Below are 17,200 nucleotides of genomic sequence, written 5' to 3'. Positions count from 1 at the left end.
TGTACGATTTCAAATGATACGAGTATCGACGAACCACCTGGGACAACGTTTTCCGAAGATGGACCTGGATTTTCTTATTTCTTTCCGTAACGCGAGTGACCGCTACAAACTGGCTAAAACAGAGACAGCTTATGTGTTCTTATAGTCATTTACTGTTGAATTTGTTCATCATTATTATAGTTGAATTTATTCATTATTGTAATAATAAATTGTAACAACGATAGGAAGCAATATAATATATCTGTTGCTTTGAAAATAGATATATATATATTTCAGCTTTTATGGTCTCCAATTCAACTATCAGAGTAGACGAACTTAAGCTCTGCTTTAGATCCTGATCAATTGACATGAATTATCTGTGCACTAAATGTTACGCAATGTATCTAGTTTGTTGCGTCTTCTTATAATTTATGTTGCGCTTTATTTACTAAATTAACTACTACTGCAATTGCACAAGCCTCACATTTATACAAATGATTAATCACATTGATATGCTCTTTTTTAGCAACTATAGGAAAGATATGTCGCTGATACTACGATTTAATACGACAAGATTAAGTTTGAACACGTATAAGGTTGAAGACACGTTTAAAGGCACCACTGCCTCAGACAACGTTTGACATCGTTTTAAAGAATTCTGTGGGGTTAATACTCAAACAAATATAAAGCTAAAAAAATAAGCGTTTGGTGAAATGTTCAATCAGTCTCATAGACAACACGTACATAAGACATACCTGCTGTCTATAAAATACGTTACTGTTATATTTTCAATGACTTTCTCGTTAGCAAGTTGCTTTCCACAGAATTTCTGCAAAGACGAATCCTTTTAATATTGAATCGTGATATTGTCAGTTATCTCTTTTTCATTAACTACCGCAGCCACATCTCTTTTACTAAAGCGACTTCTGCGGAACGATTGACGGTAAAAAATGTTTCTTTTTTATTTCTATATAAATTAGTAAACTAACGTTATTTTGTACTTTCACCGATAACCTTGTTTGTAACACCTCTATTTCTTCATTCAAAAATTATCAAGTCTTTCTCTGAGCTCTAAAAGATATATTATATCCATATGAAAAATCCATTTATATAATTTGGTATTTATACGTTTGATAAAATAGTCTTCTAACTGATAACAGTGCAATAGATTAACTCATCAATCTTATTGGCTGTACAGTTATTGGGCAACAATATAAAAATTGTTAATTCCGTCCCTCCCGTGTATACTTTTGGAAATGGCACCGAAACTATAGTGAAGGAAATTGTTTCTCATCGAATCGTTTTATTTCATTTACAATCGTTCCATCGAAGATCTACATGACGTTAGTTAAAGAGATTGAAGCTAGCGTGATATATTAGCTATAACTTTGGTATCGACTGTGACGGAGGTGGCACTGTCAAATTTTGAAACTCATCGAACGACTTCTTCGCTACGTTTTGAATATCTTCCATGCCCTGTTTCGTAATATTCGTGATGTCATCGAATTGCCGACGCGTTTGATTGAGTAAGTCGTCTGTCGATTTTGCGGCAGTGGACGCGATATCTTTCACTTCTGATTGGAGTTTCTCGATGACCCATTCCACTGCTTGTCGTCCCTGAAACGGAATCAGGCGAAGACACATCGTTACCGTGCGAAAATCAAGCAATTTGCACCTGTGTATCGCAACTTCAGCATAATTAGCAAACTCTTACGAAATCTTTGCACATGAAGAGACCTGTAAGTATCTATCGAATAAATCATTGATTCGTTCTAAATTTAAAGTGCGTAAAGATTCTATAAAGAGCTCGAACTTGTATTGTCGTTCAAACAAAACTAAATTTATATACTGCGTGATACTTTGTTAAACAATTAAATTCAAAGCTACTAAAAGATAGAAGTATTAACCTTATTCGCGTTTTGTTCGATCGTTAGTGTCAGTAACCTTTCTAGATGGTCTATGAGCGGCACCCCTTGGATAGAAATTACTGCCTGTTGTGTTAAAAGCGTTGTCTCCGGATTCTCTGGATGTGGTGAATACGTGACTACTTCACCGACCGAAACGTGCTTCCCCAAGCTTATCTGCAAGCAAAAGAAAATAATGCAAACTGCACATAGAACAATTTCTCGCAATTCTTGTCATTAGATGCTGAAAGTCTCTTATTTCAGTTACGTGTTCTTGTATCCATCGCGTGTTGTACAACTCGCGGGGTTAGCAACCTTCAGATAGATGGTTAGCCAACATTATCGAGATAAAAGGTTTCCACGAAAGTGACGCGGTGCCATGAATAATCGATGCCACGAAATAAAGGCTGGCAACGGGTTCGTGATGGCCCTTGTGACTGAACAAAATCGATGTTCCGTTGACCATTTAACCGACGTTGCATTTCGAAGTCTTTTAAAGATTCGTTATCCCGTTCACTGATCGTTAAATAAAACATTCGTGCGCGTTTTAGAATTATTCAAAAGACATCGGGTTCTCCATTCTTTCCTTTCACGTTGCAAACGTAATGGCACGTACACATGTACAAATGATAGTACAGATGTAAAATAAATGGTCACGATTTCACGGTACCCGTGTGTATCGTTTAACAGCATATATGGGGGATGTAACTATATCACGGGGTTTCTACGAAACCGATAAAGAACCAAAGTACAAACGTCTAATGGTCTGCTTTTACATTGGAAAAATTGTTATTACTTATGCTCTATTATGTTATTACATATGAAAAGAGCCTGCAAAAACTTCCATACTAAGTAATCATAATGTTCGAATACGAGAGTCAAAACAAGAGTACGTCTGGCAAAGAATCGTAATCAAAGACGAGCCCAATGAGATATTCGCGTGTTCTACGTTCCTCGAGTTCACGAGTACGTGCCGACAATGAACACGTCTGAACGGTAACGACAATGATACGCCCACCACTTCGAAAATTACATCATTATGAGCTCCATACGACTCGTTCGCAGCAGTGCAGCTTGAAGCACTGTGGCCGCGGAGCTGGAACAATTGAATCGCGGGGGTGCAATACGTTTCACGGGGGAATTAACGCCCGCGGCACATTGTGGATCCACGCTGATCGAGATAGAGAGACGCGGTTCTCTATACCCTCCGCCATATTGGCAATCAGTGAAGTCGACTGTGTTACATCGCGCCCAACTATCCAGCCACCGTACGCTTCGTAGTCTCTCCAGCCCCCAATCTTGCGCTGCCATCGCCCCTGTACAATTGCAAGAGGTCAAAAAATTAACGCCCCGCTTCAACTAGCGTTTCATCAATTACGCGGATCGAGGTTTAGGGAAAATGCGAATGGCTTAATTCGTCAGCCATCGGGGAATCGTTATTGAGACGCGTTCAACGCTGTCGAATACAGTTCTTTGTTCTCGCCATCGATAGAACCTCTATTGACGTTACACGAGTGTTATACACATCTACTTCTATCTCTCTTGTTTTGCTCTCTTTTTATCCTGCTCGTTATTTACTCGAAAATACGGACGATTGTATAATAAAAGAAGTAAATATCGAGAACGATTTTTCCCTTTAATCCTGATAAAAGTTACTTGGCAGAAGCTCGGTTCACTCGAGGGAATTTTTCCAAGTCTTGCACGCGGAGCTGCGATTTTTATGCAGGTTGAGAGTAATTTTCTCGCGGAAACTACGAGAACGGTGTAAATAGAATTCTTTTCAGTGGAGATAATTAGCACTTCGCGTCTCTCTTATTATTTAAACGTTTCAAGAACATTGGTTCGGAGATTCTGCTCGGTGTATGGGAAATAAAGAAAGACGAAGAAAAAGAAGACGAGGAGACTATAATTGGAAGGACGGATGGTTTCATTGTAGCTTCCGTAACAAGCGACTCTGAACGTGATAAAGGCGTGTTTTTGAGCGCGGTAACGAGAGCATGCTTCCTACCTTTACGCGAACTGAAATCATCGTGATTAGACGTCAAATAAAAAATCTTTTGTTTCCCTTATTTGCTCATTCGAGATCCAAGATCTCAACGTACTTGCATAACCTAACGCGCATAATAAATTTATAATCTTCATCGAAATCGTGTAGTAGCTTCTTCGTAATCGTACCCTTAATAAGTTCCATTTGAAATATAAATTTCTGAGAAAAATGAAAATCCACTTTGAGCTCAACCTACTCTCGGGAGTACCTTCGAAACATCGACTCTTTCTTCAACGTCACAACAAATCCCTTTTCCATGGGGAGACATCGCAAGAAGAACTTTGCCAGAGAGATATTCACCCCTCTCTTCTGCCACAGCGTAATCATCTTTCGTTGTGTATCATCAGTGGCCCAACGAAAAGCATCAGAAGAGTGATGCGTTAGTATCGTCGCGAAAAAAATAGAAATAAAAATAAAGAAAAAAAGAACACGTGGAAAAGGTAAACGCCTGGCGCGCAATTTAATCCTATCAAGCGGACGATCGATCCCTCTTCCGGTCCTGGCGTCAACGACGAAGTAATTAATTTTCACTTTTTTTCGGCTAGGCTGTAGAGAGTACGAAAAGCGTACATCGTCGATCCTGTCTCCCCTACCCCGCGTCCGATCTAGTGCATCGGTTAATTGAAATTTTTTTCATCAGCCGCGCGTCGAAACCGATGTTTGCCAATCCCTCGGTCTCCGCAGCAAGCACGGCGTTTGCTTTTCATTTACCGCAGCGTTGCGGTATGGTCACGTTTAGTAGCGCAGTTAGGGTGAAAGTCGTTAACTAAAATCAAGACCGCGGTAAAAGAAAGGAATACACATCCGAGGCACGTGAAGCCGCAAAATTTAACGTAATCCTAATCACACCGAGCCTCCTATCTTCTTATTAAATAACTTTTTTAAGTCTCTTCAGATGCTTGAATCCTTTTAACCTAGAATCGGAAGAAACAGGGTAACGCCTCTCCAGGAAAAGTAAAGATTTCGCGAAAGAAGTAAACTCATACAGGATGTTAGATGAATTGAAAAAGTTCCAAGCCTATCAATCTTCTATTCCTTTTCTGATTTTCACTGAGATTACCAATTCGTACAAAGTAGCAGAATTAAACTTTCTTAATAAGGAAAATGTGTGGAACTTTTGTGAAAAGATCTAATCGCGGTTATAGAAGAAGAGTGTAAACTATCGTACAAACGCGTCCAATCAAGAATTCCCGTGATTCCGTTTCATCCTTCGTCGATATAACGAGGAGAGAACGAAACGGTAGACCAAGCTCTGTGAAGGGTCGTTGTGCGGGCTAAAGGACGTTCTTCAATGCGCACTCGCGAGTAATTAGCATCGCCGCATAATTGAGAGGACTTTACGGATCTAGCTGCAAGCAGCATTATTCGAGCCATGGTATGCTCCCAATTCGACCGTACCATTCGATGCCTCGAGAGGGTGCCATGGCCGGAAGCTCAAATCTAGCAGGACACAACGTCGGAAACTGAATCGACCTCCAATAGAGTTTGGGCCTCGGGCTTTCTCTTGCGCACGATAATCGCAGATTTCAGCGGATTTTGGGGAGATTCGGAATCGTGTGCTGACAAATCCGTATTAGATCGTGTAAACGGGAGCTTCCAGTCATCTGCTTCTGCAGTCGAATGGATACGCGTGGTTTCCTTGCACATTCGATTCAATTACTTGTTTCCACGTATATGTACATTTCTGAACAAATAGAGCTGCATTCCTAATCCGAATCGATACTCTCTGTGGCCATTTTGATTCATACTCGTGAAATATTCGAAAAGGCATGGGCGCAGACACGTATGTATCTTCCAGTGAGATTTTTACGCGTGACAAACTACCCGTGAAAATGCGTACGCAATACGCAACCAAACATTTTCACCCTCAACGTTAGCGCATCTGCTGTCGCGAGATCATTAATATCCATTCTGTGAAACTTTCCCAACAAGTCTGGTGGATCAGCTCGGCGGGAAACATTTCGATGGGAGCGTCGCGTGACAACACACAGTCGACAAGGGTTCAGAGGGATCAACGGGGTTTCAACCCGAAGCATGTACACGAGCATCGTACAACGCGCGAATCCCGCTAGTCTGAAGTTACCATTTTTCATTAAACTGGCCCACCGTCTCCGTGACTCCATATTTCAATCGATTCAAAAAATGCTGCCGCTGCCTGCTGCTATGTCCGTATATAAAAATACGTAAATGCCATGGCGGCGGACTAGTACGCGTTCTAGGAACACGTACCCTTCACGGCGCACATTCAGCCACGTACAATTTGTTGTTTTTATGATTTAGAGAGCCGCGAGTATAATAATTCAGTCGGTGGCACATTCAGTCAGCATCGTGCACCACCACCCAAATGCAACCCCCTCGAGATCTCCATCAGCAGAGTCCACGGGGAGTCCCCGAACACGACTAGGATACATCACCGATATACGCGTCCGTTATTAATTCTCGTCCAATGCCATCCCCTTCAGTCCCTAGTACCTAGCTATATACTTCTATCTCTACCGTGTCTTGGGTTTTCGCAGTCACACGCACGGAAATTCGTGGCAGGACGAAGGAAGGATCGTTAGAGAAAATACACGAGTCGTCGCTGATAAAACATTGTTCCGATTTACTTTGTGTCTGGCAACGTATTGCGGTAGACGCGCGGGGACGGAAATTCGATTGATCTATTGCCGTTTACTTTTCTACGATTTCGAATATGTAGAATCTATCGGGTCGTTTGTAAGGCTTTCGCGAATCCACTCAAACATTTTTTCCTTCCAGAGGTATCATTATGTTTTGATCGACTTCTACCGGTTCAATTTCCCGTATATCTCTTTTGACTAGCGATTCAAGGAAATCGTGCCACATAAAAAATACGATATATATGAATCGATAGAGTTTGTCATACCTAAACTTTCTAAAAAGTTAATCAGCTACGCAGGGATAATTGGAAGAACTCTCTTTAAAAAAATTGTTAGTGCAGGTTTATAATGAAGCTAACGCACGAACGAAGTATGTATATACACATTTTATTATTACCGTTTTTTTAATATATTATAATTATTATTATTATTATTTATTATTATTATTGTATATTTATATTACGCTTTGATTAAGATTTGCCGTGCGACACGAGTCCAATAAAAAATATTACTACCAGCATCCCCGTTGGATACATCAATGCACACAACAGCTGCAAAACATTTACGCAGACGTCATCGAGGTTGAAAGTCAGGCGCGCCATGCAACACGTTTTAAATAATAACACGATTAACTTAACGCGATCAAGCGTCATATGTTGCACGGATGCACTGTGTCCGTTTGATAATCTGATAATATCATCCATCCACCTGCACCACCGGGAGAATGTTTCATCGTTTTTTCTGCCGATCGGTTGTATTCATTGCAACGTGATTCCCCAGACGCTAACGCAGGCATTGTTTTAGATTAACGGTACGCGACTCTACAACGTCACAATATTTACAGTTCCGCTACTTCACGATCCCCACCAGAGTATCGAAACAACAAACCCCACCAAAGTATCGGAACAACAATCCCCACCAGAGTATCGGAACAACGATCCGACATCCAGTATCTCTTCAGGAGATCCATCTCTCTGCATATATCCCTGAATCCATGATCAACTCCAAAATATGCAACGACCGACCAGTAGTCTGACCAGTACATACCAGCAACACTAGAGAGACTCAAGCCCATTATGTTCAGCTTGAACTCGATGCATATGCGCCAGATGCATTTAGGTTCAACGATACGATGCCGCATTACGTTCCAAACGGCGGCACGATACGTATGCATCTCGTGTAACGTATGCAGCACGGCCTGCTGAGAGGGGGTAAATTGCTAAAAGATATCTCCCCCTTGGGATTCGACGGGGATAGGTTATAACCTGGCCCGGACTCTGCTCGAGCTTATGTGGAATACATTGCCTCTGGTACGCTTCTCTACAATGTTCGTTTGTCCGCGTGGTGCGTACGCCCTTCAATATTAGAGAGAACGTGGCTTGGTACGCGTGCGAGGATGCGAGCGTATCAACAGCGTGCTCGCACTTATACTCACCAAACAGGCCGAGCATAGAGAAAGCGTTGACATCCCGCCGGGAATTGTTCAATTTTAGTTAAAGTTCATCTCTAGCCCTCAGCGTGCAGAAAACGCGGAAACGCGTCCCCGTAGATTACGCAAGCGTGGGACGATCAGCGAGGAAATATCACACGACGCTTCCTACTGCTGTCTCACCTTAATTAGAAAGACGACAGCGGGAAAGAGGACGTCAAGGGTTGTGAACGTGGATGCCCGCGTCCTGCGTACTGTGTACAAGACGAACGACCCGCGTGACGAAGAAATTCCACGTTTGTATCGTTACTGGCAGCGCTATTTCACTGTGCATTGATGTATCGCACTAATCCATAAGTTCGTGTACATTTCCTTTAGTAACAGTACAGTCAAAAATTAACCAGCATGCACTCGAATGTGTCGGATCACGAATGGGTCGTTCTACTTCCCAGGATACGTCCATGTTTTTTATATACTCTTGCACGGTTTCTTGTTACACTTTTATATTCGTTTGTATGATGTTTAACAGTGGCATATTTTATCCGGAATCTCTACAATTACTTCTGGGAATTCATTGCAGCGGTACTGCATAATATAAGCTCCATTTTTTTTTTTAATTTATTACCTCCGGTCACTATACAGTAACGCTTCGAAATGTGTTCTGTTCTTAAATAATTAACCGTATTAAAGAAACCAGGCAACGCATAATGTATCCAAACATGCTATTTAGGCAATGAGCACGTATTGTGAGATCCGTGTTGTATCTCGTTTCACGATAGCTCCGTTTACGCTTTATACTTGATGTATAACGGCAAACAGTAGAGTTACATATAAAACAGCTGATAAATGGACAGCTAGTAGCTGCGCTCAGTGTTTCGCTGTTAATATTTACGTAACAAGTCAGCCGCGAATTTGCACATGCTTCAGTTCATATTTTAGTAAAATTTTCTAACGCAGATATTACCGAATTCAAAATGCTTTTTGCCGCATACGCTTCTTTCCAAAGAGAATCCCGATACTTCACGCATGGAAAACAAACACGCTTTTTTGCGCGCCAGTAAAAGCATCTCCGTGTACAAATTTGTGCACGTCTAAATACCCGATACTAAGGCTTGTTCGTGTATCAAGACTCGATAAGTAAAAACGATCGACACGACGGCAACTCCTTGTAGATGGAAAGGTTGCACTTTTTGTACAGAGCCATCTGCGGATCGTTCATCATACCTGTAATGCATCTAGCCGCCCAGTTTCTCCTTTTTTCCTTTTTTTTTGACCGAGGATCGAGCGAGGAAGCGAGCGAACGATCTTCGACGCGTAGCAAGAGAGCAATGCTTCGGTTCCCTTTCCTTCGCCGTTTTCCGCCCTGTCTTCCTAAAACCCTCCTGGCACGTCCCTCCGAAGAGACCACGAAGCTATGCAACTCCCGGTAATGCGCGCATCAATAACCTATCATATCCAACCTTCTAGATGCGATGCGATGCTATACGCCCAGACTCTACGATGTGCCGATCTTTTCGTGCTTGTAACTCGAGTAAATGTATCTACTACTCGAGCTACAAGCTCTACGCGTCCATAATTTTCACCGCGGTAAATATTTCCGTGAGAAAGAACAGGAAGACCGATGGTGACACTTTTGTTTGTAGTTATTTTTCAAAATATAAAATTACTCACGTATGTCAACATGTTTTTCAATTATACCGTGTATTACAAGTATACACGATGAGCATGGGTCGTCGAAAAAAACGGAGTGTAATGCTACAGATGAAATTCCACCAACCTATTTTCCAATTATTCTTGCTGATCTCGACTCGAATGGAATTGAGAATATATTGATTGTTCGATTACACGGGCACACGAGCAGCACGTGTGTATGCATTGCACTTTGTTCATCAAATTTATTTTCACTGCTCAAATGAATTGCTAATGCAAGTACGAAAAAGGAGTAACCATATCGATGGTGTGAAACATTAAAATGCTCGAATACCAACGTGTGCATGTTTAATATTAAAGAAGCATCCGTTCTTTCGCAGGCTTTATCGTCGAATTATTCGTTTCAATTAGATCGATACGAATATAATACGATTCAACGATCCGATACGAAGCAACATTTGCACCTTCGATATCGATTTATTCATCCTCCATTTATCTCGTTTCACGAAGATAAATTACAAATGCGGTCAGAGCACTTTGTCGAGTAATATGTGAGTAATAAAGAGCAAATGTAATGAAATCTCCGTAAAAGCATGCTTCATAGGAGTTCTCATTCGACTGATTAAACATTATACACGATATTTCGATTAACAATATGAATTAAGTGGAAACGAGCCGTGGAACTATTTCTGCATATCGGGGTAACTTGTTAACGGAGCGTTAATGTGAAGTATCGTCCTAATGTAATCGTGAATTTCTCAAAGTATTTCACTAATTGAAAAATTGTTTGACAATTGACGTTACATTAAAGTAATCTAAATAAATAATACAGAATTATTAATCAACTTACGTTTACCGTTCGGACTACCATTTCTTTAGATTCTGGATTTACTTCGCTCCATTCGCTGGCATAGTATGGACCTTGATGACCGAAGAACTGCAACAAGAACAAACAAAATTCTTTTTCACAAAGATTCATTCAAAGAGTACAAACTGCAAGCGATAATAATATCAATATACATGGAGCATTTGCTAATTCAATTATCTATAAAATGAGAGGAATTTCTGTCGAAAGTGCAGCATGTTCGTATAACAACAAGATATGAATTTGTTAAATCTTTCAATGTTATATAATATATAACAAAGATACGACAAATTAGAGTAATTTAATTTTATCAATAAAAGTACAACATCTACGTCACTATACATTTACATTTATATCAAAGCATATTAAATTAATTTAAAAGCAAGTTCATAAGTCTACCTGTGTTTATGACTTACTGTTCGCTTCTAATTAATTATGTTCCTCTGATTAATTATACTTTAATTGCGCGACCCAGTCAATTATTACAACGTCCACAAAGTCATTCCCGCATCGGTTAATGTTCGAATATACAACGAAACTTGTTGTTTGAGTACATCTGTTAATTAGTCAAAAATTTTCGTCGATGCAGCAGCAGGCTCGACGAATTCGTTCTGCTGGTGGAAGAGAAAGAGAAAAACTAAAAGAAAAACAGGGAGGAGGTAGCTAACTCAAGTTGAAACGAGGCTTTGCACTTTCCCTTCCGTCAAGTAATTTCAAGAGTGCCTAAACGTGAAGGCGATACCTTTCTCCCTCTTTTCTATCTTTTCTTTCCACCTACTATGCATTCGTTATATACAAAACTGTGATTCGAGGCATTCGAGCGAGAGCGCCAGCACAACAGGATGGCTTTGCGAAATGGCCAAGCTTATAGAAAATCCTGCGAAAGGAAGCAATTCGCCGAGCCGAAAAGGATTCGAAGCTGAGATCTCCCGTTGGCTGAAGAAGAAACAGGGCTGAGAGGAGAGGTTCTAAGGGAGGCCAGTCTATATTCCAAAACGCAGGCGCCTAGCTGGATGATTGCCAAAGAGCGTAACATTGGTGGAAGCGCTCATTATGAAAGTTGATACGGTGTCGTTGTTTTGTAATTCCCTCTAGTCTCGAACCCGAGTCCACCCCGCATCTTCTTCTTGCTCGACGTTGTCGAAAGTTTCGAATTTCCTGCTAGCTACTGCCGCTGTTTGTATAGATTGCTTGGTCAAACGGCAGGAAACTGTTTTGTCTATAAACTGTTATCCGACAAAGAAGGAATGCATAACACCCCGTGTAGATTGATTTCTTACGATATCCAAACTTTGTGATAAACTCCACTGTTGGGTACATGTACATGATATTTTAGGCTTAGTCTAGAGTAAGACTGTAATGTATGAAAAGTACTTACTGAACAAGTGAATATAGAATAGGAGAAGAACGATTATAATTATCTATCTAGCATTTTGCATGCTCTATGTCTAATACATTGATATAATGTATTAATTTAATATTACGGTTTGCCAATATGTTCATAAGCTATATAATTTCTGTGAAAAGGATTAGTCTGGCATTAACTTGGACGCTTCTGGTACGTCAAGATCACTGTTACTAAGCCAATTATGTAGCAGATATATGTTATCTAATTGAGGGTTAACCGATGTCTGATTATAGAAACGCATAATCTATTTAGAAAGTAGGAACAACGTAACGACGACCTTGCACGCGCCAAATGTAAATCTATGTTACATTTAAGTAAGGAAAATCATTGATTACGTAAGTATAAACGTATCTTGCTAACTTACACTGAGAGGCATTTTGCCAATCCTTCTGACGTATTACGAACGTAATTACTCGTATCGATGTATTCATACTATATCGTAAATGCAATTATAAATAAATCTCTTTGATATTTATAATTTCCAAAATAAGTTAACACGATAAGTTCGCGGCTGAGACAGGAAGAGAGATGAAAAGGTCGATTTCGATAAACATCAACGATGCATGAATAATTTGTATATAACATATCTATGACGACGCTCGCTGCTGAAAATCGATAAGCTAAGCCGTTTCTAAATTTTCCTCAGCCAGAAAATTAACTGAAACATGAACAATCTTAATCGACGCTAGCGCTAACGTGGTAACTGTAAGAATCAAAACTGACATAATGGAAGATTTCAGAACCTTGAGGCAAATGAAATTTTGCAGAAACGATTAGCTAGATATGCATCACAAGTAAAGTAATTATACTTCCTGATACAGAATAATTGAAACAAACAAACATTCTCTAACACATGAATTACTGTCATGCATTGCAAGATGAGAATTTAAACTTTAAACTATTCAAAAACCTCTATCTTTTTATGTGAAATAATACTCAGTATTTCAAAATAAAATGATAGCAAATAAAAGTAAAAGATCTTTTCGATGGTATAATATAATATAAACTAAAATAATTTAATAATATAACACATTGTAATACGTTGTAATAATATGATTATCTCTAACTTGAAATATTCATGAATCTAAGGATTTAATACTTAAAGAAAGAAGAAAGCTTATAAATAACCTCTGTACTTCTATTACTAATATATAAATTGTATTATATAGTCCATACTATAGCATTCTAATTACATATAATCATATGATTAAACTTCAATGACAATATGTTAAAGGCATACACATATTTATAAATCTGTACATTATTTAACGAATTCTGTTCAGTTACATCCATTAAATTAAATTCTATATGGTTGCAAAACATGAGTTCATTAGAGAGGTTATGTTCAATACTACATGAAATGAATAACTTCAATAACTATAATTTACAATACTTACTGGTGATAGCCATTTAGGAAAACGCCATTGAGTGGTGACCAATCTATGAGAATAGAGAACACCATCCTTGACTTCTCTATCGATGACATCTGTCCCCAAAACTGATGGATTTAAAGGATTTGGATACTTTCTGCATGCTGCTTTCACAACGGTGTCCCATGGATGGCTACAATCATAAAGCAGATTGAAATCTTCTGTCAAATAATTTTTTTTTCTGATAAGAGCATATCATAAAGCATTTCTATATTCTACTTCTGACAGTTAGAAATGAGAAAATATTTACAAAGAAAACTTACTCAAAAGTATGATGTGATGTCCACAACTTCATGTTTATAGAATTTTTCAATATAACGTATGGTTAAGACTATAATTTAAATTGTTAATAATCACACGAAAACATTACTCTATAGTACTACAAGATTCGTCTACCAATTCCAAAACCTGATGTAATATAAAAGACAGGACGAAAGATCTCCACTTCCAATCTTTTATTGTATATTGATCCACCAAGAGTTGGTATACCTGCTTCTAGCAACCAATGAGCTTGTCTCCAGTTCAATCTGATTGGTCTATCACAGCGCGCTGCCTTCTATTAATTCAAAAATATTAACTAATCAAATCACGTTTAATTTAGTCATAAAAAGTTTCCTTTAGTAATTTTAGTTAAACAATTGAAGTGGTTCGGAATTTTAATATTTATTTGCATTTTGTATAAATAGATCGTGTAAGCATTTAACCAATCAAAGGAAGACGGTGAGTGGCATTATTGCAGAATATAATTTGAGAAGAACAACAGTTAATATATGTACTTTTTTCAAAAGAATAACAACTGAAAAATGTAATATTACTTGCAATATTTTCACAACCAATGAGGTTTTCCCTAATTCAATCTGATTGGCTATTCTTCTTGCAAATTTTTCAATTGAATCTGATTGGTCTATCGTTAGGCGGTACTTTCTATTAATTCGAAAACGTTCGGACGAGGAAGTCACGTCGAATTACATCCGAAAATCTTCTCGTTAAAACAGTGAATTATAACTTTTTATATTGTCAAGATTTTTATTTCTGTTTACGTTTTACTTATTTGTTACTTCAAGTCAGTAAACAATTTCAATAGCTTTTTGGTTTTAATATTTAATTGTACTTTCTCATATAATCATTTCGTAATGTTGGCGTTGGCAGCGAGGTAAGTCGTAACTCTTCTTCATTGTTATTAATTGTTATTCAAATTTTAATAGTAGTTCATGCGATTTTGTAATTTCAGTAAAATATGTTCGACTTATCAATAAATTAGACTTATATAACTTTATTTTCTTTATTTCAATATGTATGAAGTAGAACTTGTTTTGTGTAGCTAAAACAAGTTGAAAATTGTTTTTTAGAAAAAAATATGTTGGGCGATATAAAGAATTTATCAACTTTCGGAGAAGAAATCAACATGCTGTAAGCTAAATGGTAGGTAAGTTTGAACGTCTTTTTCTTTACGCAACAAATTTTCTTCTTGGCAACCTATAAATAATAATAAGAGAAAATGATAAAATTTTATGTTAAATATTTAATATCTTACCAAAAATAGCATAATGTTTTTCTTGTCCCGTACTATCTCTGATATGTACTGGTACTGCAGGTTGTGGATCTTTGTGGTTTATAATTATATTTTTAACAGATTTTAGAGCATTATGCACAAGTTGAGATTTTGGTGCTCTAGTTAAATATATGACACATTGTGCTAAAATCACATCACATTCTGGCATTCCGATCATTTGACATCCATGCATAGTATGAACAGCTATGCCTAGAATTTAAAATTAATCTCTTATGTTACTGTGCTATTCATTACAATATTAAGTCACTTATCAATATATTTCAATATATTTCACCCAAAAAGATCAATGTGCACCTTATAAAAATGTCATTTTAATTAGAATAAAATATTATAAAGTTTTACTTCAAAGTGCATTCTGTTTCAAGACAACTGCAAGCTCTTTCATTTTCCTGCGTTAATAAATAAACTGTTATTAATCATATATACCTAAAGCATCAGGGTCTGCTAAACCAATATCTTCACTTGATATTCTTACTAATCTTCTTGCTACATCCACTGGATCTTCTTTAACTGCCATAATCCGTGCTAACCAATATAAAGATGCGTTTTCTTTGCCAGCTTTTATTGATTTGTGTAAAGCAGAATATAAATGATGAGTATTATTATGTTTATCAGATAATGTATGTGCTTGTTTAAGACTTTCTTTAACATCATCAAGAGTTATTGAAACAAGATGAGAAGGACTTAGTTCGTTTGACACTTTACTTTTAACTGCCAGTTCTAAACTATTTAATGCAACACGTGCATCTCCATCACATACCTCTGCTAGCCAATCAATTACCATCTGATTAATGGAGAAACATGGTTTAGAACTACAGCTTAAACTATACTTTAAATTAGTCAATAAAGTTTTTTGTGGAAAACTATATATTTCTCCGTTAATAGATGAAATGGCTTTACAAAGAATATCTACAATATTTGATACCGTTAACTTATTTAAAACAAATACACGGCATCTACTTAGCAGAGCAGAATTTAAACTATAAGATGGATTCTCTGTAGTTGTACCAATTAGAGTAAATGTGCCTGCCTCGATATGTGGTAAAAAAATATCTTGTTGCAATTTATTAAAGCGATGTATTTTATCCATAAATACAATAGCTTGATTGTTCAATTTTAATTTAGTTTTTGTTGTGTTAACAATATTTCTGATATTACTCACACCGGAGGATGTTGCAGAAAGATTTATAATATGTACTTTTTCTCCATGTATTTCTTTAATTAGTTTTGATATAACACTAGTTAAAGATGTCTGAAAAATATTTCAAGAAATAAGTATCAATAATTAGAAAGTGATACAAATTTATAAATATCTTACCTTTCCACATCCTGGTGGACCCCAAAATATCATGCTAGGAATATGTCCTTTTATTAGCAATTGTTTTAGTATTGTGTGAGATCCAATAACTTTTTCCTGCCCTATGTAATCATCAATGCATGTAGGCCTCATTCTTTCAGAAAGAGAAATGAATTCTTTATTTGGTAATGATTTCTGTTGATTCATATTTGTTATATTAATCACTGTATTGGCTTTGTGTTTCTTTAGTGGATTTGTTTGATTAATATCTTCATATGAAAGAGATCTCTTTGTTGTTGATGTTTCCATTAAAATTGTATCAATTGAAGCAAAGCATTAACCAATATGATTTCTACATCATCTATAGAGTAATCTTTTCTGCATACTGGACACAACATAGTACTCAGATTTTTCTGTACATTGTTCCATACACTGCATCAGTTGTGTTGTAGTTTGGATTTTTTATTGTTTATTCTCAATCAATTTATAATATTCAAATATATTTATCATTAAAATCTGATTATTTCTAACAGAATTGAGCGTGAAGAAAATGCGTTCCTTAGTTGAAACGGTTTAAATTAGGTTTTTGACATTAAGATAAATCGTAGCGTCATCTATCGCTTATTGTATACGTTTCAGTTATTATAGAGATACATATTATCTGTCAAACAAAACGAGGCAGTAAAGTAAACAAAATTTGATTATTGTGGCTGCAACTATTGGCTACTGACTAGTATCATTCGAGTGTCACTAGTCGGCAGCCAATAGTTGCAGCCACAGTAATCAAATTTTGTTTACGTTTACTGCCTCGTCTCATTGAACAGACCATACATATAAAAATAGAGTGCGTCAGTGAGCTGAAAAAGCAATAGAGTAGAAAGAGAACGAATCATGGAGGTCCCTTGTCCCCTTGATCTCTTATCTAATAATGCACGCACATTCACGCAATAAATTATAAATGTAACGTGTAACACTGATCAATGAGGGGTATAAGTGAGCA

General features: G+C 37.5%; 2 protein-coding genes and 1 long non-coding RNA gene across 8 annotated transcripts in view; 1 reads left to right on the top strand and 2 right to left on the bottom strand.

The window, feature by feature from the left end:
* Positions 1-254: 254 nt before the first annotated feature.
* slmo (PRELI domain containing slowmo) lies at positions 255-13,770 on the bottom strand. Its single transcript, XM_069124468.1, has 5 exons — positions 13,594-13,770; positions 13,298-13,463; positions 10,478-10,564; positions 1,887-2,060; positions 255-1,596 (listed from the first exon to the last, which is right to left on the bottom strand). The coding sequence occupies exons 1-5, from the start codon at positions 13,623-13,625 to the stop codon at positions 1,360-1,362; spliced, it is 696 nt and encodes a 231-aa protein (XP_068980569.1). The 5' UTR covers positions 13,626-13,770; the 3' UTR covers positions 255-1,359.
* Positions 13,635-17,178, bottom strand: LOC138185476 (ATPase WRNIP1). Of its 3 annotated transcripts, none has more exons than XM_069124459.1 (5): positions 16,222-17,178; positions 15,330-16,155; positions 14,898-15,092; positions 14,146-14,806; positions 13,635-13,886 (listed from the first exon to the last, which is right to left on the bottom strand). In XM_069124459.1, the coding sequence occupies exons 1-4, from the start codon at positions 16,507-16,509 to the stop codon at positions 14,712-14,714; spliced, it is 1,404 nt and encodes a 467-aa protein (XP_068980560.1). In that variant the 5' UTR covers positions 16,510-17,178; the 3' UTR covers positions 13,635-13,886; positions 14,146-14,711. The 3 variants fall into 3 exon arrangements, with proteins under 3 accessions (XP_068980560.1, XP_068980559.1, XP_068980562.1); XM_069124458.1 differs by having other exon boundaries at positions 14,865-15,092; positions 16,222-17,176; XM_069124461.1 differs by lacking the exon at positions 14,146-14,806 and having other exon boundaries at positions 14,865-15,092; positions 16,222-17,177.
* Positions 14,673-17,200, top strand: part of LOC138185485 (uncharacterized) — a 356,409-nt gene continuing 353,881 nt past the window's right edge. For all 4 annotated transcript variants that reach the window (XR_011174629.1, XR_011174627.1, XR_011174626.1 and 1 more), the window contains exon 1: positions 14,673-14,756. This is a non-coding gene — a long non-coding RNA (uncharacterized LOC138185485). The remainder of the gene's footprint in view (positions 14,757-17,200) is intronic.

Source organism: Bombus flavifrons, chromosome 12 (genome assembly GCF_040668555.2).
Source record: "Bombus flavifrons isolate JBK064 chromosome 12, iyBomFlav1_principal, whole genome shotgun sequence".
In the NCBI taxonomy this organism is placed as follows: Eukaryota; Metazoa; Arthropoda; class Insecta; order Hymenoptera; family Apidae; genus Bombus; species Bombus flavifrons.
The sequence above is the reverse complement of the archived record's forward strand: the minus strand, read 5'-3'. Positions and strand labels throughout refer to the sequence as shown.